The sequence below is a fragment of the Manis javanica genome, chromosome 11 (assembly GCF_040802235.1).
Source record: "Manis javanica isolate MJ-LG chromosome 11, MJ_LKY, whole genome shotgun sequence".
NCBI classification, from domain to species: domain Eukaryota; kingdom Metazoa; phylum Chordata; class Mammalia; order Pholidota; family Manidae; genus Manis; species Manis javanica.
In genome coordinates this window covers 102,639,074-102,661,516 of record NC_133166.1, presented here as the reverse complement: position 1 = coordinate 102,661,516, position 22,443 = coordinate 102,639,074, and the positions used below count along the sequence as shown (strand labels likewise).

The 22,443-nt window shown below is 44.6% G+C and overlaps 1 protein-coding gene across 4 annotated transcripts in view; it reads right to left on the bottom strand.

The window, feature by feature from the left end:
• LOC108399080 (retinoblastoma-binding protein 5) overlaps window positions 1–22,443 on the bottom strand; it is a 93,170-nt gene that overhangs the window by 55,905 nt on the left and 14,822 nt on the right. For all 4 annotated transcript variants that reach the window (XR_012122927.1, XM_017663635.3, XM_073217069.1 and 1 more), the window contains exons 2-11: window positions 20,820–21,208; window positions 10,325–10,994; window positions 7,631–7,863; window positions 7,139–7,222; window positions 6,329–6,505; window positions 5,522–5,651; window positions 5,033–5,189; window positions 4,465–4,597; window positions 2,900–3,013; window positions 1,406–1,520 (exon numbers count right to left, since the gene is read on the bottom strand). Coding sequence is in view for 3 of the 4 variants with exons in the window: in XM_017663635.3 (XP_017519124.2) it covers window positions 1,406–1,520; window positions 2,900–3,013; window positions 4,465–4,597; window positions 5,033–5,189; window positions 5,522–5,651; window positions 6,329–6,505; window positions 7,139–7,222; window positions 7,631–7,863; window positions 10,325–10,994; window positions 20,820–21,208 (2,202 nt within the window). In the remaining variant the exon portion in view is untranslated. The remainder of the gene's footprint in view (window positions 1–1,405; window positions 1,521–2,899; window positions 3,014–4,464; window positions 4,598–5,032; window positions 5,190–5,521; window positions 5,652–6,328; window positions 6,506–7,138; window positions 7,223–7,630; window positions 7,864–10,324; window positions 10,995–20,819; window positions 21,209–22,443) is intronic.

The window sequence follows — 22,443 nt, the reverse complement described above, 5'->3', positions numbered from 1 at the left end:
ATGCAATTTAAACCACAATACAATGAGATATCACCTCACACCAGTAAGAATGGCCACCATCCAAAAGACAAAGAACGACAAATGTTGGTGAGGATGTGGAGAAAGGGGAACCCTCCTACACTGCTGGTGGGAATGTAAATTAGTTCAACCATTGAAAGCAGTATGGAGGTTCCTCAAAAAACTAAAAACAGAAATACCATTTGACCCAGGAATTCCACTCCTAGGAATTTACCCTAAGAATGCAGCAGCCCAATTTGAAAAAGACAGATGCACCCCTATGTTTATCGCAGCACTATTTACAACAGCCAAGAACCTAAGCAACCTAAGTGTCTATCAGTAGATGAATGGATAAAGAAGATGTGGTACATATACAGAATGGAATAATATTCAGCCATAAGAAAGAAAACAAATCCTACCATTTGCAACAACACGGATGGAGCTATAGGGTATTATGCTCAGTGAAATAAGCCAGGTGGAAAAAGACAAGTATCAAATGATTTCACTCATCTGTGGAGTATAAGAACAAAGAAAAAACTGAAGGAACAAAACAGCAGCAGAATCACGAATGGACTAACAATTACCAAAGGGAAAGGGACTGGGGAGGATGGGTGGGAAGAGAGGGACAAGGGGGGAAAAGGGGCATTACAATTGGCACACATAATGTAGGTGGGGGGGACCCGGGGAAGGCAGTACAACACAGAGAAGACAAGTAGTGATTCTATAGCATCTTACTACGGTGATGGACAGTGACTGTAATGGGGTATGTGGTGGGGACCTGATGATGGAGGGAGTCTAGTAAACATAATGTCACTCACGTAATTAAATTAATGATACCAAAATAAATAAATAAATAAAATTAAAAAATAAAAAAGAATGTATGTAGTGAATATGAGTTCCCTCCCCACTTACTGATTTTTCCAATCGGGCTCAGTTCTACCCCAAATCACCCCTTTACCACAAAACTGTCACACACTTCAATCTTATTTATCCCTCTCTTAACACCAACATTACATTATAGAGTGCTTACTCACATCTTGTCTGATATTGCTTTCTAGTTGTTTTACCTTCTTAACCTATCTTTGTCATCTGCAAGTTCTCTGATGACAGGGGACCACTCCTAACATACAGGAGTAATTCAATCGATTAACGTATTGGTTGATTATGGCCATTATGGCACTTCTAGCCCAGAGAGATGTCCAGTGGAATAGCAGGGGTCTCCCCTCTGCACTTTTCTTTCTCACCCCTTCACCTCATTTCCCACTACTTGTCTTTGGAGACTCATTCTGGCTTATTCCTTGCCTGTGCCAGATCTGCCAGTACGAAGGATGCTCCTTAGCCCAAGGGGTAGCACTTGGGTTTAAAGTATAGAGCCGTGCCCGAGCCCACTCTCTGACCTCCAGCTCACCTGTGAAAAGCTCAGGGGCCATATGGATTGGCGTGCCCACGATGCTGCCTGACATCATGGCCTCCGGCTTGCAAAATCCCAAGTCAGTGATCTTGGCACGGTTCTGCTTGTCCAACTGCCAACAAAGCAGGGCGAGAGTCACCCTGTGTCTGGTGCTGCACACAGCCCTTAGCTGCACACTCAAGCGCAGAAGTGGGTGCCCACCTCCAAGCAATTTTCACTCAAACCTGCCTGTGGCCTTCCTGTCTCCCGATGCAGTCCCTTCCCTATCTTCTCCCAGACCATAAGCATTGTGATGCCAGGGACTATTATTTTCATCTCTGCATCCCTAGCATTTAGCACAGGGTCTGGCCCATGTCAGGAGCTCCACAACCTTGGGATGCCGAGTAAGTGAAGTGAAGTTGCTAGTAAGAAGGCTGCGGTCCTCTGGTCAGCCAAGGAGACTTACTTGAATTCCTTGTAATTTCCTTTCCTAAAGGTCCAAGGGAATAAACCTATGTCTCATTTGGCTATTGATAAGCCTCTTAGGTGTCAGCCTATAATTTTGGGAGGATCCTTCCCCAAAGCTGCTGTCATCTTTATGCATCATTTAAGCATTGCCAGAGACATCTCAGTGATAATGGGATATATTTTCAAGAGGAGTATGTAAAAAAAAGATGCTTTATAATTTAGATAAAAGGACTAGTGGGTTCATTACTATCTTGCCTTTTATGGTGGATTTACCCATCTCAGCCCTCATCCAGTATCTCTGATCAACCCTAAGCAATAATAAGACCTGCAGTCCTTGTATCAATGTCACAAATGCAAAAAAAAAAAGGCACAAGGACTATTCTAGATTAAAGGAAGCTAAAGAAACATGACAACAAAATGTACTGTATGATCCTTGGACTGGAGCCTGGATCAAAAAACAGATGGACAATATTTGGGATAACCGGACACATTTGGGACAACTGGAAAATGTTAGTATAGACTGTATATGTAATAGTCTTAGAGCAATGTTCAATTTCTTGGGTGCGATAATGGTATTTTTATTACATCAAAGCATGTCCTTTCTCTTAGGTGATAAAGCTGAAGTATTTAGGAATGGAGTGTTGTCAACAATTTACTGTCACGTAGTTCAGCAAAAAGGTGTGTGTGGAGGGGTGGGGGCTGTGTATAGAGAGAGAGAGGAAGAGAGACTGCACTAGGAGAAAAAAAGAATATGAACCTGGGTGAACAGTATATGGGTCTTCATTGTACCAGGCTTTTAACTTTTCTGTAAGTTAAAATTTTTTCAACAGTGTTGGGAGAAACAACCTTGAGTGATACAAGCTCGGTCTATGATGCAACTCCTTCCTAAGCTTTCAGTCTAAGATAATATCAGTCCACTCTGTTAACTCTACTACTTTCCCTCCAGTCTTTCCCTGTGACCAACGTACACTTAACATGTACCCTCCAAAGGTCACATAACCCACAGAGGTGGGGTGCTATCTGGGGGAAACAGCTCTTACGTACCAGCACATTTTTCAGTTTGATGTCACGGTGCACAAGGCCCTGGCTGTGCAGGAAGCGGATTCCTTCCACCACATCCAGGGCTACCTGCAAACGTGTTTCCAGCATCAGCCCAGCCTGGGGAGACAAAAGGGCTTACTTGTTACGAACAAGACAACTCAATCCAGCCTGCTCACACCAACTAGGGGTTCCTCCGGCGGGCACTCAAAGACCGACTACACTAGGGTACACAGGACAAGAAAAAAGCAGATTAAAAAAAGGGAAGAGGAGAGCAATTGGGAGGAAAAAAACAAGGACTGGTAAGGTCAGATACAATCCCTTGGAAGTTGCATCTGGGCCAGCTAGACAGTCCCCAGATGCAACTAGGAGAGGGGCAACCCAGTGGCCGAAGGTCTGCACTCATTTCTACCCTGACAGATTCTGGAGCTGCCTTGAGGCTCAAAGTATTTCTAGGTCTCTCAGGCAGATTTACTTCTGTTGCTTTGCAGGCCTGGTTAGCCAAGGTCTGATCCTATGGATTCAAAAGTCACTCATCCTATGTCTACTAAGCCTCCACTTTAGGGTCTCTTAATTCTGGAGAACCATCCGACAGTGCTGAGCTTAATTCCTCTGCAAGAAAGAGGAGCCCCTTGAAAAGTCATACTGATTTCTCATGGCTCCTGAGAATACTTCCAAGGATTCCTCTGCCTTACTTCTGGAAGCTTCCATGTAATCTGGTACAAGGTGCATCTGTGAAAAGGGATACTCAGCCCCAGTGTATGGAACAGACAAGAAACCTCTCTACTTCCCTTCGGCTGGTTGTTTTAGATGAAGGAAAGTCAACTTCCAACTGAGGGTATTTCATCTTCACTCAGAGTCTCCCAGTAGCTCCTCATTGTCTAACAGAGCTAGAATTCTGTAGACATTCCTGACTTTGGTCTTCTGTAATTTGTTCCAACATTTCTTTGCACATATGTCCCCACTGTTCCCAAAACAAACCCGCTGTTCCAGCACAGCTGGTGTCCTCCAAATGCTCTGGGCCTTACGCTGGTCCTTCCCCTGGTACGGCTTCTTTCTCCAACTGCCTGCATTTTACCAAGGTGTTCTTGCAAAACTCAAATGCCACATCGGCATGAACTACTCATTGACTACAATTCCCTTCTAAGCCCCTGGGACACTCACCTCTGATACCCCTCAGGTGCCAAATACGGGGCTTTGGACTAAGTAGTCGCTAATACATATTTGTTCACTAAACAACAAAAATTGGCTTTGTCCACTGAGAGTGAAAAAGAGGAAGAATAGCAGAGTTACCAGAGGCTTTTCCACTTTCTGAGTAGCCTACATCTTACCACCACCACAAGAAGTGTGGTGAACAGCAGTGCTCCAGATATGAATTTTGGAGCAGTGCTCCAAAAAATGAATTCTGAGAAAGGCTTTGTGGAAATACGGGTAATGAAGCTTGATTAAGCCAGCAATGTCTTGCAAAAGCTAGAAGCTCTGAATAACCCTGAGGGGAGGAAAGGCTCAAGCGAGAGGAACCTGGGATCGGGCTGCCAGCCGGACCGCGCTCTCTCCTTGCCCCGCCTCACCTTCAGCCCCGAGTAGAGGTCCCGGTGCAACCGCTCCATAATGAGCAGCACGGCAATGCTGGAGCCGCCCCCGTAGTTGTAGTCGATGACTGAACCGTGGAGATCCACCAGCCGCTCATGCTTTGGCAGAGACCTGGTGGGCAGGAGAAAGGCCTGGGCTCTAAGTCCGGCATAGCGTGCCACCATGGGGGAGGACTAACCTTGAGGCCCACTAAGCCCAGGTCCAGAGGTAACGGCCCTCAGGACAGAGCGGGGGTGAAAAGCATGGCCTCACCAACAGGGACAAGGAATGATGGAATGTAAACATCGACAGGTCTCAAGGACTAAGGAAGAAAGTCAAATGGAAGGATGAGCCCGAGCCATCAGAGTGGTGGGGGCGGGCTGACAAGCACAGTACAGGCCTTGAAGGGAGCATATATCTGGGCCAGACACAGAAATAACGGTCTACAACCTTTTGAGAGGTGGGAATGGACTGAGGTGGCATTCTGCAGCTCTTGATACAAAAGTTACCAGATTTCTGGCTTCTACTCTGATCATTTCCCACAGAGACAGATGAGGCAGAACCTACCTCATGTAGTGAAACTCCAAAGCCAGGTCATTCCAGTGCTTCTCATCTGGGGGGACAACTGACTTGAGGGCACAGGGGAAGTGTCCCCCCCAGTTGTCACACAGGTACACCACACCATACTGGCCCCGGCCCAGTTCCTGTCCCAGTTTAGGTTTATCTACAAGGTATAGAGACAGTGATAAGGCAGGGGGATGAGACTTGCTGGGCAACCTTCCCTAAGGTTCAACACATGGACATGCCTCAAAGCAGGAAGTTATAATTATGCCAGGGGAAGAAATTCTGATGCTATTCAAACCCACAGAAAGTAACCTAACTGGTTGGGTCATGTAATTTGAACTATGCATAAATACAGTAGCAACAAATTTAGGAGTTCAAAAACATACGCAGCTTCGCAAGGAAGCAACCTTAGACGCTGGGATTCTCCAAGGTTGGACATAAGAATGTCAGGTATTCAGACCCTCCTCCAATTAGGGAAAAACAAGGACTCACGATGCAGCAGGACGTCCTGCAAAGAACGGCTTTCCAGAGAAAGGCGGGCCAGGCGGGGAGCGTGATCTTTCCGAACCCTCAACCACAAGTCTTCCGTTTTCTCCAGCCGGCCTGAGTGGCCAGCTTCCAGCTGGGAGGGAAACAGAGAAAAGATGTATGACTTAATCAACTCCCTGGCTGTGGCTTCACCACTTACCATGTAGGAATAATCATATCTAACTAGAGAGATAACTGTTTTTGTAACATAGACAGTGAGCTCTCAGTAAATAGCAATTTTCCTCCTGGATGTATAATGATTTCTACCCACCCTCCCCTCTACACACACATATACCCCCCACCCCCAAAAGGATAAGATGTCACAGAACTGCAAACCAGTATACAAGTTGCAAAGTTATTCCTAAAATACTATAACTTATACAAAATCCCCACCCCTTGATTTTTATTCCTCGTGCAGTAAAATGGGGGGAAATTAACTCCAGGCATTAACTAACTGCATGAAGCCTAAGACTCCTCTCCAATCCACTGGCCAGGACAAATGGGTGCCCTGCCCAACAGAAGATCCCAGACATCAGTTTCTAATGGAGTGACTAAGATCCCTCCATCCTCCCTAGAGTTGAAAATACATATAACATGAAAAATTCATTGATGAAACTTCCTGTAATGTAATAGTATTATTTAACAGAATAGAAAGAAAACAGAGTGACGATTTTTTTTAAATTATATGGAAACCAGCGGGCAAAATATTCCCCAATGGATGAGGTTCTTCTCCACCCGACCCCGCTTGTATCTCCCTTCCTACAAACCCACCTGCCGCAAGGAGGCTGCAAAAGCCTCATGAGAACAGTTGAGCCGCGTCCGGAATTGGCTGCAAATGCTCTTGGCCAACTTGGAGGCGCTGAGGCTCTCAATGGCTTCCTGGGCCACCTTCCTCTTCCAGTCCAGTGTGACGGCAGGTGGACTCACCCACGTGACGCGCAGGATGATCTGCCGGGCGAGGACAGTGAGAACTCGAGGGACGGGGGAAACCACCACCAAGAGGGACCAATGCCCTTCCCTCTCCGGGTCGCCCGCGCACTCGGAGCAGGCCGTTCGGGCAGGAGCTGCATGAAGCCTAAGACTTCTCTCCAGTCCACTGACCTCAGAACCAGGGCTCAGCCCTAAGGGAAGCATCAAAGCCTGCGAGGCCTAGTCTATGTGCTCATCGACCCTCAGTCCGTTACATTCAGTCCCAGGGGGTGCCTGATAAACCCCTTTCTGAAGTCAGTGAATAGTAAGAGCCAGATCAGATTCCAGAAAAGAAACCGTACTCATGGCGACCACAACAAAGCTTGGTTCTAAGAAAACGTTTAAGTTGGGAAAAAGAAATATGAAGAGGTTAGTGCAGTAGAGTCTTATGGCTGCATAAAATAACATTTATACATGCTACTCCTAAGAGTTAGAGGGGACACTGTTCATTTTTTTGGGAGAAATATAAACCAGCATTCTCCTGGCAGGCAAACCAGGACACATGGGTGCCCTACACAAACAGAGGATCCCAGACATCAGTTTCTAATGGAGTGACTGAGACCCACGGGAGCCAAGTAGGGGCTGAGACCTATTTCTCTGAGCAACACCTACCTGTTTGATTTGCTCCCACAACATCCTTGTAACCGAGGACCCTGAGTGAAAGGTGACTTCAACATGATAGGCAGCGTTTAAGATCTGAAAGAGAACACACAGAAGAGAATCAATATGCCCTGAGTAGAGTGGCTGGTTAAAAATTGCAATAATTGATGTTTACTTCAAAAACACAGTCCAGTTTCGAGGTTGCCACATTTATCCCTCAATGTGTGTGCCAAGTCAAGGCTGGCTGATCATCTGTTTTGTGACTATTTGGGCCCCTTTCCTTCACTGTCATTGTCTTGTTCGTCGACTTAACTGCAATTGTACAGCTCACAAGCACCGCCCACAGACATGCCACAGTAAATGTGACAGAAAATCAAAATCAAGTTCAGACTAGATTGGCAAAAGCTGAAGGGGAACTTCTTGGCTAACTTGTAGCTGGGCTTGTGTGCAGCTTCCATGTTGTGTGTCATCTGTGCCATGGTGTCTTACCCACTCTTTGAGTACCTGCTTGAGATAATTACTGGTGATGTGAACTGAGACATCTTGAGACTTCTCCAGGCTCTGCAGGCACCGTTCCAGGGTGCCGACGAAGCTCTCCCGTAGGTAATCCACTGAGCTGATCAGCTTGTTAGCCACCGCCTGATTAAGCCGGGAGATGATGAGTTCTTGGATCTGTCGGATGCAGCATTTGATTTCTCTGGTGCCCACTGGTTCTCCATTCTCAGGGACAATGACATCTATGGAGACAGAGAAATAAGTTAGCTGGCTATGAGGGGAGGGGACAGCACAATGAATAAAGGCATTACCTAATTTAAGCCAAAGAGCTACCATGCAGATGGCTACAGAACATACTGTTGGCTGGTGAACTCCGCTACCTAGGTAAGTAGATCTACAAATGCACAATGTAGTTAATGGAGCCAGACATCTGATCTCCTTGTTCCCAGTTACTCCCCCACCACTGCATCCCCAGGCACCAAGAGTGGCATACCTGGCACACGACAGTCAAATATTTCATTACCTGCTCAGCTTCCCTGCCCGGACCACCCTTTATCATGGGCATTATGATGCTGGCACTGAGGCTCCAGCGTCTTAAATTAAATTCAGAGACTTCCTAGGATTTCCAGTCAAAAGAGCATTTTTCAGCAACTCCTCCCTATGGTGTGGATTCACCAAAGAGGTATTGTTTTGTTCATGTTTAGAAAGACCTATAAGAAATCAGGCATCCACTGTGGCATCTTGCTGCACTGATGGGACAGTGACTGCATTGGGGTATGGGTGCGGACTTGATGATATGGGTAAATGTAGTAAGCACATTGTTTTTTCATGTGAAACCTTCATAAGAGTATCAATAATACCTTAATACAAATTTTTAAAAAAATAAAATAAAATAAAGAAATCAGGCATCAAATGCTTGCTGAAGTTGACTCTATTTTGTTTGTGTCTGTAAGTGTGACACAGCCATACACCATCATTCACACTCATTCATTCTCCAAAGATATAGTTTCTGTGTTATTTGCTGCAAAGCACTGGATGATGAATGGACCCAGATCCTGTTCTCCTTTAATCTCCAGGGTTTTACAAAGTGGTTAGAACTTAAATAACTATAATAAAAGACAAAGTGAAATATGCTAGAAATTTCAGTTACAGATGAAATGTCATGGGAACTCAGATGAATGCAATCACTATTAGCTACAAAAACTAAAGACAACTTCATGGGAAATGTTGTTTGGAAGAGGCCTGGAAGGGTAGGTATGATTTGGAAATTCACAAATTAAAGGCATTTTGGGCTTAGGGCAGGGCTTGAGCAGATAAAAGTAAAGGAAGCATATACAGGGCAGCAAGCACTTGAGACCAGCGGAAACAGAAATCAAAGGAAGGTGCACAGGGGGAAGTAAGACTGGGGAAGTCGGCGAGGGCCAGGCTTTGGAAGACCTCCAACAGGAGGCTCGGGAGTCCGCTCAGTCTGTGGCAGCAGGGGGTCAATGCAGGCGAACTGAAGAGAGGAGACGGCAGGGAGATCAGTTCGGTGACCGTAGTTCAGTTAGGCTAACGAGGGAACAGAAAAGCAAAAGTACATGTGAAATGGGAATTAAGACTCATCAGGACTTGGCAGCGCACTGGATGTGAGGACAGGGAAAGAGAACATTAAAGCACGCGGCGGTTCTGGAGCTGGTCACCAGGAAGACGGGGGCGGCAGCAGGGACGGGAACAGACTGAGAAGCAAGAAAGTGTGGAAATGAAGGCATGGGGTCCAGAATCAGATCGTCTAGGTTCAAATTCTGCCTCTACAATATAGTAGCTGTGTGAGTAAATTACTTCACCTGTCTAAGCCTTAGTTCCTTCATCTAGAAATGGCAATAAACAGAATCCACCTATTGAAGGGGAACTTCTTTTTAATAAAGAGGTTGTTTTTAATAAAACAGATGCCAGGTCCCATGTCAGACATTCTGATTAATAATAGGTCTGGAGTCGTCTTTAGTGGTCTTGACCATCTGCATGTTCAAAAAGCCCCCAAGGTGGTTTGGACATATACAGCCATGACTGAGAACCTAAAGGGTCACTTGCAAACTATGCCACTTTAATTAACAGGTAGTAGCTTCTGCAGGCATGTTTATGCAGCTGCGAGTATACAAAGCCGGCAGCACCTAAATCTCAGACCCAAATGACCTGACTAACCACTTTGGCCCAATTTTGTTCATAGCCTTTCAAGAAGAACGGGACCACCAGGAAAGCTAAAAACACTACTTTCGGAAAAATCCTCTCGAGTTTCAGGAGCCTGCTGAAGAGAAAACGAGACCATGACACAAACTAAAGAACCAATAACGCAGCATGGGCTGCACCAAGGGGCCGAGGTTCAAGCACTGCTTGGTAGCGTTCTCCAAGCAGCTGTCCTTCAGCTCCATCAAGGTCACGAGGACACATATATAAACTGGAGATTAAAGAGTGGTATTAGGATGTATTTATCGCAAGTTGGGATAACAGTCCTGGCAAGGAATGACAGTGGCATCTTTCAGGAAGGTCTCTGAGAACAAGAGAGGCCGCACCAGCCAAACGACTTAAGGTGGGTTCCTGACAGTGGGGTAGATGAGATCATCCTCAGGCTCCTTGGCCTTCAGAATTAATGTCCTCCTTTCCAGCTGGAAAAGGGTCAGAAGGTCCCACAGCCCTGGCACCCACACCAAGCTCTCGGGGACCTACCCTTAAACTTCATGTTGGCAGCGTCATCCAGAAGTTCCTCCTTCATGGTGTTAAGGGTCTCGACAATCATGTCCTTCATTTCCTCCTGCTTTCGGTTGGCAATATTCATCAATGACTCATACAGCTCGTTCTCCTTCTTTCTCGTATATTCCAGACGTTTGGGAGTAATCTGCAAGTCCCGCTGCATGTCAAAGGCCTGGTTGATGAAGATGTCCAGGCAGCGACAGTGCACGAGGTTCAGGGCCTTGGCTGCATCCACCAGGCGTGTCTGCAGCAGCTGGTGAGAAAATGTGCTCAGGTGTCTCAGCTTCTCACTCTGCTCCACCAACATGCTCTGGGCTTTGGCGTCCTGGCCAGTGGCCCCACAGTTACAGTGACTGCTGCTCAGATAGCCCAGGTCGGTCAGCTGGCGATGAAGTGGCGATCTCTCATTCTCCACTCTTCTGCTGGAGGAGTTGATTATCTCCGAGTCCAGCTCTGGCACTTTGAAAAAGAACACGGGGAAGGGGAAACACTTGCGGATTTCCTGAAGCTCCTGCTCATCCCTCTCAGAGAGTTCATCTTTGCGGAGTGCATAGGTCATCACAGGTAAGCAATCGTTCACCAAGTCACCCAGAACATCCACTGTGGGCCGGAGGCTGTGGCACGGTGCTACGACAATGTCCACTTCCTGGAAGGGGAAGGGGGTCATGACAGCACTTCAGGGTCAGAACCAATCCTTGCCTCCCCAAAGTCCCACAGTGAGACTAATATCCAGACCTGGGATGGGGCAATTGGGCTTCAGTTGTGCCCCTGCATTTGCCCACCTCCTTCCTCGGCTACCAACACTGCCCGGTGCAGCCTATGCAGGCGGACACTCATCTGGAGAGAGTGAAAAACACAGAAGTAGAAAGGATGCTAGTCCCTCTCGCCATTTCAGGTAAAAAGAATACTCAGCCCCTGGCTTCCTTTGTTGCTTGGAAATTCCCACTGATACCCTCTCATGAAGAAATAAGACAAATAATAAAAGAAAGCATGGCTATGGAGATCACCAGAGAGGGACGGCATCAGCCTGGATCATTCTCCCCTTCCTGCACTGTCTCTCACCCCACCCCACCCCCACCTTTCTCACCCAGCCAACTCCCAAGCATCCTTTCAATCTCCCTGTGTAGGTCATACCCGCAGGGAGTCTTTCCTATTACACAATCCCAAGTGCTCTCTACTTCTCCTTTTCTATTGTTCTATACAGTCACAATTTATTTATTTAAAGCCCATTTCCCCCATTAGCCTGTAAACTCTTTGAGGGAAGGGTCCGTGTCTACCTTGTTCACTACTGTCACTCCAGTGTAAATCCTCGATGTTGGTGAATCAATCAATCAAGCATCAACCTAGAAGCCAGGTTTGCCACACATTAGTACTGTCCTACTCTTAAGAGTTTGCAGGTGTCTCAAAGTCTTTGTAATACCTTCATTTTCATGATCACTTGGTATGGCAGACACACAGGCCTGCCTTGGATATGCCTATCCAAGATTCAGCCTCTGGATTATTGGGAAGGCAATGTCCTCTACAGACAGAGACAGCCTAGAAGTAGGTGGAGCCACCAGGAAAGCCCCTGGGAAGGGGTCTCGATTCTACCAGGAAGTCTGCCCCCAGGTGTGACAGCCACAGCAGAAGTCCTCATTCTGCAGCCCCGCCTGGGGTGGGGGTGGGGGGCCAGTACTAAGCCTGATGAAGCAAAAGGGAACAGGGAGCTTGGTCCCTGATGACCACAGAGCTGCCACACCAGCTCAACTGCCTTGCTTCAGCCTTCTTTTATGTGAGGAAAAAAATTAACTTCTATCTTGCTTATGCAAGCCCCTGTTTTTCTGATGACCTGTTAAATATAACTGAACCCAATGATAATATACCCAAGCTCCTAAAGTGAGTTTCAGGAATGATCTTTGGTTTAGAAACAAACCTGCTAGAGGTCCTTTCCTAGCCAGACGTTTCTGCTCTGGGTTCTTCCTTCCTAGGGTCCTGAAGCACTGGAAGGCACATGTTTCTACCCACTGCACAGGCTGCTCCTCTGTAGCTCTAACACTGTCTGCTCTGCCTGGCACTCCAGGCCTCAAGGCTGACCTGGAGACTCACCGCTCTGTCACCACTGTGGGCACACCAACTCCCGATGCCTGGGGGTCTGCAAACTCACAGTCAATTCTCCACAGAATTGTAGTATATTTCACAGTTATAAATGAACTTAACACAAATTTGCTCAAGTCCTGAACAGTTATCAGATGTTGCAAATTTACTTTATTTGAAATATAAAGATAAGCAATTGTTTATTTTTCTTTCAGGCTAACATTCTATTTTCATTCCTTGCCTTATATGAACAGTATTTTTTATGAAAAAAATTTTATAGTCAAAATCTGGAACCTTTTCCTTTTTGACCTCCTTCTCTAGATAATAAGAAAAGACTAGGGAATGCCAGCCTATTCTATTGTTTCTTGTATACTGTTTGTGTGTTTGTAAGAGAGAAAAGAGAGATCTCTCATTCCCAAGAAAGTACAAAGGTCTCATCTTCTTTCCCAACAAGAGCTTTTTATTCTTTGTAAGGTGATTTTTAGTCTCAGGTAGGTCACCTAACCCATTCAGCTGGCCACTGTGGACTCCATAAAGCTAAAAATGCTTTTAATCTTATTATGCTGATGGACAGTGACTACAATGGGGTGTGGGGGGGACTTGATAATATGGGTGAATGTAGTAACCACAGTGTTGCTCAGGTGAAACCTTCATAAGATTGTATATCAATGACACCTTAATAAATAAACAAACAAATAAATAAAAGTGCTTTTAGCATCTCACCATTCTTAATTTGAGCAAACATTTAAAAAATCTACCTACTTCCCATTCAAGACTAGGCCAAGAAGAAATTTGGCCTCAAAATGCCTGTTTCTTCGTGCCTCAAAATGCCTGGAGTGTTCTCTGGTTGGAAGACTAACACTCTGGCTATTCAAAACAAACCCCTTTTCACTGCACTGAGTCACACTGCTGGCATGTGAATCACTTCATGAGGTGTATTCAGAAAGTGGGTAAGAACTTTGAAGATTTAGAGTAGCACACACAGTTGCCTAAATGCCAACCTTATGCTTACATATAATAATTTGATAAAAACTAGAAGAGAATCCCAAGAAATAAAAGGTTATAATAAGGTACGGAATTACAGGTAAAAATGTTTTTTAAGATATTTTAAAATTGTAAACCTTACACATTTTTGAAGAAATAAAACAATCAAACTTATTAAAGGAACATTATAGAAAGAACACCTAAATATTCTAAACCAATTAAATGAGTAGGCTTTAGAAAATTTTCAGGAAGAATTGTATTTGATGGATTTTCTTAAAATTCTAAAGTAAGTTTTCAGGTTTTTCTCAAAGGTCCATTTTGTGTGTGCAACAGAACAATTGGCCAAAGCTGCCAAGTCCATTTCTAGAACCAGTATTCCTTCTAAGAGATAGCTGACCTTATTTGCTTATAGGTGCAGATTCATTTCTTTTGAAAAAATGGATTCAGGGCTTCGAATGGTAGGTATTGCCTGATACATTGGCACCTAGAAAGAAGATGTCCACTCCTAAATACATCTTGTACCAAAGAAAAATGGACAGCAAACAAGTACTATGCCCTCTTCTCCATTCCCCGGTTAGCTATCTTATGCAGTTGGTCTCACGGTTCTATCACGACTGCTAGAAGACAGGTAAAAAGGGCTGCCGGCTAAGACCCTGGCAGCTGTACAGATCAGACTGGATTGGGCCATGCAATCCTGTAATACTTACAAGTGAGGGGATGACTCATGCCTGATGATTATAAACAAAAAGTGAAGCCAGCACTGCCTCCTGGAGACAGGGAGTGAAAAACTCATAACATAGAAAGGATGAGCCAGACCTGTTCTAGGCCCTCTGGCCACCTGAGGGAAGCCTGACTTCAGGCTGTCTGCTTCATGGGAGGTTTCATTCCTTCCTAGCACCTGGAACAGTGCCTGGCACTTAGCATCCAACAAATAATTGTGGAATGAATGGATGAATAAACAATGCCTCTACCACTTGCTCAAAACCACTTGCAATAATCATATGTAAAATTTTCAGTCTTTCACCCCATCCCACACGTTTGTCTGCACTTGTGTTTGCCTGTATTCTAAGCGTGCAGCAGTGAGTACGCATTTTGCTCCTAACTTGGTCAAGGAAAAAAAATCTCATGGACTCAGGAGAGTATCCCATAATTCCCATTTAGAGTCACAGTGAATTCCTAAAGCAATTTTTCTTACAGAATGCATTATTCGCAAATCGATGGAATCTACAGAAGTTGATGTTACCGCCAATTCTCTTGGCAAGATGAAGAGACTGCAATAGAAAGGAGACTGCTACTCTGCAAACACAAGAGCACTGCTCTACAATCCACCTCTTCGGATTGTTTCTGATGTAAAATGACACTACCTTAGATGCCAAGAAGAAACTGCTCAATCACTGAAGCCTGGCCACTTCCTAAGAATATTGGCTCTTATTGGTGAAGGCTCCTTACGTTGCAGCTCAGGGCACATCACAAAAAGTCAGCTGTGACTAAGGATGATTAAATTAACTGATGATTCAAACTGAAGACATTCACGTACTGAGGTATGGCACAGACGTCTTTGCTTTCTCTATAGCTCTGAAGTCTCAGGTTTCATCACACACAAATGTACACAACTGCATACCAGTCCTGCCCTTGCCCAGCAACTGACAGTCTCAGCCTCAATCCCTGTGCCCATTCTACTTATCTTTCCTGTCAGTTCTCCTCCCACGCCATTCTCACAGGGCAGCTGAGAGGTTTTCTCCTGTTTGTTCTACATAGGGTTGATTCTTCTCCATTTTTATATAGTTCCCTGAATTCACCATCACTCCTAAATGTTAATTACATATTAAGGAAAATACCTCTCTGTTCTTGTTACAGTGTAGAAAATACCTTGACTCTTGGTACAAACGTTCCCTGAGCAAGAGCTGCAACTGAACGGGTTTCTAGACTATCACACGCCTCCTAAGCAACTGGGACTATGTGAAGCCAGCCCAGAGCTTTATCCCAGGGGCGAACATAGAACGATGCAAGCTCACCTCCCTACCTAGTAAAAGTGTCCATGTCATTAACTCAGAGGCCAGAGCCAGACTTGGGAAAAAACACTGCACCCCCAAAGCCCTAAACCAGCCACAGAGAGCATGGAGACCACCACACTAAGAGTGGAAATGTATTTACAATCCCAAAAGCCCCCAAACAATGGCTTTCACTCGGCCCCTCAACTCATAAGCACGAAGCCCTTAAGGATCAGAACTATCTTCTCTGTACGTCACACTGTAAGGAGTCAGGTAGCAGACAAATTGACAAGAAGGTACTAGACAGCCTTTGTGCATTCTACTCTGTGGACATTCAAATATCCAGGCACCCACAGATACAGACAAAAGCAGGAATTTGGAGCTTTACTCTCCTACCACTTACTGGTTTCATTGAAAGAGAGACACAAAATAGTAGAATGTGAAAGACAAAAGGAGGGGAAAACTTTGCCTTTTAACTTTGTAACTTTAACTTTTGTATTACTTACCTTTTTATAACATCTTTTTCTCCCTTCATTTTATTACAAAAGTACTTTGTAATGAATTCTGAAGATCTCTGTTTCTCACTAGAGCAGAACTCCTTTTGACAAAGGGAGTTCAAATGTGGAAGGCTGTCAGGGAAGGGACGGGTGAGTGAGTAGGAAATCTCAAGGACACTGATTCATACATTCAGAGGGAGGAGGGAAGTGACTGTACGCCAGACACCGTACTAATGCCTTACATATTTGAGCCTCATACCAATCCTATCCAGATTACGACCCATCTTACAAACAGGGAACTGAGCACCAGAGTCACACAGTCAGTTAAGGGACAAAGCCCAGATGTAAATACAGGCCCATTTAACCAGTCACTGGAGGTCCACTGTGCGCAGGGCCAGTCTGGGCTGGTGTCAGGGAAGTTCTGAAAGAAGAATAAAGACAAGATGGTTTCAGGCACCCTAACAATCCCAGTGCTCTATGTCAAAATGTAAGTGCTGGTTACAAAGTAAAGGCCCTGCTCTGAAATAATCCTGCATGGATTGGGTGAGATATCAGAAAAGTCAAAAGGAAAATATTTTTAACAGCCCCAACAACAGAGTTGTTGGTACTTTCAACTTAACTGAGTCTCTGAATCAGGGAAGATTCCTATCCCCACCAACAGATCTTTGAGAGTGAGAACAGAGAGGGAAGCAATTGGTGCAGGAAAAAGGTGGACAGGACCCCAGAAAAGAGCAGACAAAATGAGGAAGATTAAGACTCTAATACTCTGTCAGATTTCCTCCCCATGAGCTAAGCTTGGGAGGCCAAAAATGAATCAGTGGGTGGTGAAGTGAGAAAATACAGCCTTACCTTCAAGTTATTCTTTTTAAAAGATATCAAGGCTACTATTCAAGCATAGAGATTTTTATAAATCTTGCCTCTAAACCACACATATCCCCAACTAACCTGTAATAGGTATTCCCAGATTTGTTAGTAAAGAGCAACGTATGCAGGATGGTTACATTTTACTATGTATGTTAGTGTGTATTGGGGGAAAGGCATGAGGTGTTAAGAGTCAGAGAATATGGGATTATTGCCTAGAAGGAAATTATCATTTAGCATTTGCCTGAACTTCCCATATCCTTTTTTAACATAACCATTTTAGTTCCCCTTTCTTTTTGCCCCATAAAATCATGGTTTCTTTATTTTAATTCTCTCTCTAGAATATCATTCTTTATTTCTCTATCTTATATATATTACCCTAACTTCTTTTCCCTTGAAATGCCCATCCGGGGCCTAATTCCATATACCATCTCCTTCCAAAAGTATCTTGTGGCCTGACACCCTCACCAGGTTTCTTTCCTGTTTTTTAACCAATCAACCATTATCTTTCAATCTAGATACATTCAAGCTGAGATATGTTACCTAACTAATGGTAAGCAACATAAGAAATTTGTAAGGTGCCATAATAAATTCCAATTACTAGACAAAAATTGAGATAAATTAGTTTTCTAGCAGCCAACTGTTCAGTAAATTTTGGTGTTAAAATTTTACATAAACTTTTGTCATTTTAAGGAAGATAAATGATTTTAAATGATTTGGGTTGTGAAGTTATTAATTGCTGAGAAATTTAAAATATCGATGTCTGTATGACATTGAAAATAGAGAATTTCCATTGACAGCTATTGATTGAGGGTATAAAGAGAAAACTTTACTACTCTGACAGGTTAAAGTTAAAATAGAAAAAAAAAAGTCTATTTGCAAGTCATCAGACCTTTCCTGGAGACAGTATTCTATCTCAGTTCCCTGAAATACACCCTACCAGACATGACCATGAGCCAATGACCACGTCTGCACGGGCAGTGTGGCTGCCAAATGACACATACATTTGTCCCAGGGGCCAGAAAACACCTGATGGGGATAAACAGGCTATTGATTAAGACCAGAACAAATGAGAGCAATGAAATGTCCCCAATAAATGAAATGGCACTACTAGGCTGCAGGAATCTCATCTCCAGTTGAGGAAGTTTAATCCCCTCTGCTCCTTTTTATTCCTTTTCTTGTTCATAGGGGAAAAAACATGCACTCACACATCAGATTAAAGCAACTCTGAGGCAGACAGGTGTGTTCCACTGGGTTTATAACAGGAAAAGTAAATGAGAAAAGAGGTGGTAGATGTGCCATAAAGGTGGTGAACGTGGGAAGGGGAAGCATGTCTCAGATGAAGACAGAACCAGCCAACAGGGTGATGGTGAAATGTGTTGCCAACTGGAAAATGACTGTTTTAATGCTATGCAAACAAGGTTTCAGAAACCAAAAGCTGGAGAGTGTTCCTCTATTTTGAATTATAACCTGACAATCTCAGGGGATCCAGGGCTAAAAAGCTGGGAATATCCAGCACTATGAGTCTATGAGTTGGCCTCGTCTGGAACAAACTAAAAATGGCTAATTTACGGGGGCTTTAAAGGCTTAGAAGAATGACCATTGTATGAAAGAGTTAGGGGGAAACTCTGCTTTGATAATTTGACAGTTGAAAATTAACATCTCATTTCCCCTAATTCAATCTTGGTTTCCTTTAGCTAAATTCCCTTTCTTTACCACCCCTTTTACAAACCAAATGGAAGGGCTGTTTAGAGCTAACTCACTGGTCCTAAATATAAGTGGAGCTAAAGAAAAAGATCTTTCTCACTACAGCAAAAAATCTTCACAGTAGCTGTGAAATGCTCCCAGCAGTGAGCTGAGCGTGACTGATGTATTTAACAGAGACAGGAGCCTGACCGAAAAGACAGAGCAGGGCCTCAGCTCCACAAAGGCTGCACAGGCCCCTCTAAGGCTCAGCATCAAGGCTTCTAAACTTAGAACCGTTGGGGTGCGTTGCTATTTCTACATCAAAACCGTAGGAGAATAGAGCAGATCTGGAGAAATACAGGCTAAGGAAGCCTCATAAACCACATAAAACCGAAGACGAAAGGCTAAAGAATTCCTCAGGATGATAAAAATACTCCTCAAGAAAAAGAATATATATTTCAACTGTGCGGAGAGCTGATCTGGTATCTCAGCTTCCCAACTAAGTCGTCTCTCGATTGTCACCTCAGTTTGAGGGCTGAGCCCCTATCAGAAGCTGGCTTTGAGAACTCTCACCAGTAAGTCACGTGCTCGGTTATGTACCTGGAGAATGGTTCTCACTTTCCTTCCTGCGACTTTCTTGTATAACCTCACTTCATGGAACAAAATTAAATGAGCACTAAAAATTAAAACCAATGAAATGAAGGAACACAGAGAAATCAATCAATTTGCCTCTCCTGCAGACGGCTTTGTTCACATTCCAAGATTGTTTTGAAAGGCAAGAATAGGAAAAATCGCCACCTGACCTACAGCAGATATTTTAGCTAGTTAACAGCATTTCTTAAGCTGCAGTCACAATATATTGGGTCATGGCATCAATTTAGTGGGTAACTACCATCTTTCTTTTAATGATGTCAACATAGCATAGGGAAGAATTTTCAGTGTATTTCACAAGAAGTAAAAAATACTGTTTCATGAAACTTCATTTAAAATGTACACATGTATATATATATATATACTTAGTTCTGATATAAAATGTTATTTCTTACAGATTAAAATCTAGAAGTCTGAAAACCACTGAGCTATTGGTAACTTAAAGGAACTAGACCAGGACAGTCTACGACAGAGGCTGTATATGGATCGCGAACTTATGAATTGTGGAGAAGCTCATGGATCACCTGAGTGACCTCAGTCATCAAACAAGGAGTACTGTCAGAGCTACTGCCAGTGTTATCCAAGAATTGCACCCTGTCCTAGAGCTAAGAAGAGCGAGCTCTCAGTCTAAAAAATGAGGAAACCCACCACTGAAGCTGAGCTGACAGAAATTGCTGGCTTGTATGCACAGCCCCTTCTAGCATTTATCAAGATTGAAGAAATCTGGACTCTGGAAGGAAAGGAGATGATGGTTTCCACTTCTAGAGTCATGGGCCATGGTCACAACCAAAGGATTCACTCACTGACTGAGAGATCAAGCCTTTCAGAACAGGGGTAGGTGAAGACGTGGAAGTAAAAAGAGACAATTTCCTAGTCTTGCCAATTTAGGCCTTCCTTCCCTGGCACAGCTAACCAAGCCTGTCTGCATCGTTTCATTCCTTCCTACTCCTGACCCTGACATAGTCACACCTTTTGTTGATCCCCATTCAGTCTGATCAGATAGCCCAGTCCTAGCTACAAAGCATGAAAAAGAAGCTTCAAACAGGAGATGACGCCTTCCTAAGCAGAGGTAGGCGTACCAGATAGTATGAGCTCGGAGGAGATGCCACAAGACCCGTGCTCTCTGTGGGAGTTCCCTTCAAGAGAGAAGCGAAGATATTCTTCAGAGGACGGTTCCTCCGTGTCTCTTCACGTTGCGTCAAACCCATCCTCATGTTCCCAAGCTCCTTAGCAAGTAGAAGACGTGATTTGTCCCACTTACTAAATAATGGCCATGTCTATGGAAAACTCACAGAGTTCTTCACATGGTCTCACTCTAGTGAGAATATTCGTGATCCATCATGTTATCGCTCCTTTTAGGAAGGATGGCTTAGAGACAATTCTAGCAACACCTTCCTGGTAAGAAATGAAAAAATATTTCTAAGCCTGATCATAATTATTCTGTAAAAGCAAGTCAAGATGTAAGTATCACATTCTTCCTATTTTAGGAAGGGAGATATGGAGGCAAGAAGTCCGCCAGTTGCTCAGACCTTGCAGCACAGGAGCTGGGGCAGGATGGGCACCACTGTGGCCTACTGTGTTGTTCACCTTCCTGGGTTATGTTCCTTTGACTCCAGCAGCTGATGTTCAGAGCCCAGAGCACACACTGCCAAATTACCTTCTGAGAGAGCTCGAATAAAAGAAAAGCTGGTATGTGTGTGTTGGATTGTGTAAGTATGAGCTTGGTACCTGTAAGAGGGCATGGTGCATCATCACCTCCAGTTCGGCTAAAACATGGGCAGCATCCTCACTGCCCTCTTGGACCTCCAGGTCCTCCTCAGGGATGGTCTCCCAGGTGCCCTGGTGAGCAACCAGGGTGTGCACTAGTTCGTACTGGCCGGGAAGCGCCAGGCTGACCCGAGTCTGGGTCCCATAGGTGAAGCGGAGGCGCCGAAGCTTACAGCTCTCCTCGCTGCTCAGCTTGGTGGTAGGGAGCACCTGCACCCCCAGCAGCAGGTTCAACAGCCGGCACTTGACGTGACAATCCTGGCCGAGGACTAAGATGCAGGGGAGGTGGTCCACCATCTGCTGGAGGTACTTCTCTTCCTGAGGTGGGAAGGAAATGCAGCTCAGCCGGCCTGGTTGGGGAGGGAAGGTGAAGGAGAAAGGAGTACAGAGAGAGGAGTGAGGAAGGGTAGGCAGAGACCCACACAGGACCCCATTCGGACGCCAGGGTCCTACAGAAGGAATTCTAGGAAGCTCTGGGTTGAATGAGATGCCAGGAAAACATCCCAGTCAGAAAATGCTCCTCAAGCGACAAACAGAGTCCCCTGTCCTGGTTCACTCCCAGAGCAGTGGTTTCTCTCCAGGAAGGGGGCAGTAAGTTGACCTCCCCTCCCCTCCTTTCTCACCAGAGTCACTGAATTGACAGAGCCGGGAAGATACACTAACTGGGATGTGTGTGCACGGAGAAACTATGCCTGAATATGTCAAAATGAAACCTTCCTTGAGACAAAAGACCTGATACTTGAACATGTAAGGCCCTTTTCAATGTCTCTGCCACATGCAGTTTTCACTTATTTCCCTCGCGTTTTATAACTAAATGCACAAGCTAATCTTTAAATACACATATATTGAAATAAAATGTTATTCAAGTTTGCATAAGTTAGACTCTTTCCAGTTCCTCTCTCTGATAGCTGGTGACAGCATCGCAATTCATCAGGTTTCTTAAAACTTCAGATGCTCGATTAAGATCAGTACTTCCTAACCAAATCACATTCTTTCTGATTATGGATGACAAGACCCTGAGTGAGAAAGAACAGCCTGTTGGGATAAAATCCAGGCAAATCTAGACAATCAATCTCAAAAACATTCTCTCAGGACAACCACACTCACCTAAATGGCTAGCTCCCACACATACATCCAACAGGATTCAAGGAAGAACAAAAGGCTCCCTGAAGTATGAGAACCTCTGTTTGGGGAAAGGAACTGGAAATGAGCTGACTGAAGCTCTCAAATTCTGAACCCGATCATTCCTCTTCTTGCTCAGTACCAGTGTCTGCCCACACCTATGACTGAGGCAGGGCCTGCTCTTTTTACAAAGACACAGAGGCACAGCTCTTGGGCTGTAAGGAGGCCTACCTCTGAGCCAATACATACATCTTAATTGAATTTTAGGTGGTACCACTGAAATAGCACTCACTTTAGTCATTTGATCACGAGCTTTTAATCCAATTTTAAGCTGTTGATTTGTTGATGTAAGAGAGGCCTGATTCATGCTGAGGCTGTTCTACTTCAGACTGCAACGACCCTGCTACAAATTTAACTATTTCAAATCCTCAAAGCTCCTCTTCCACAAAAGGCAGCACCGAAA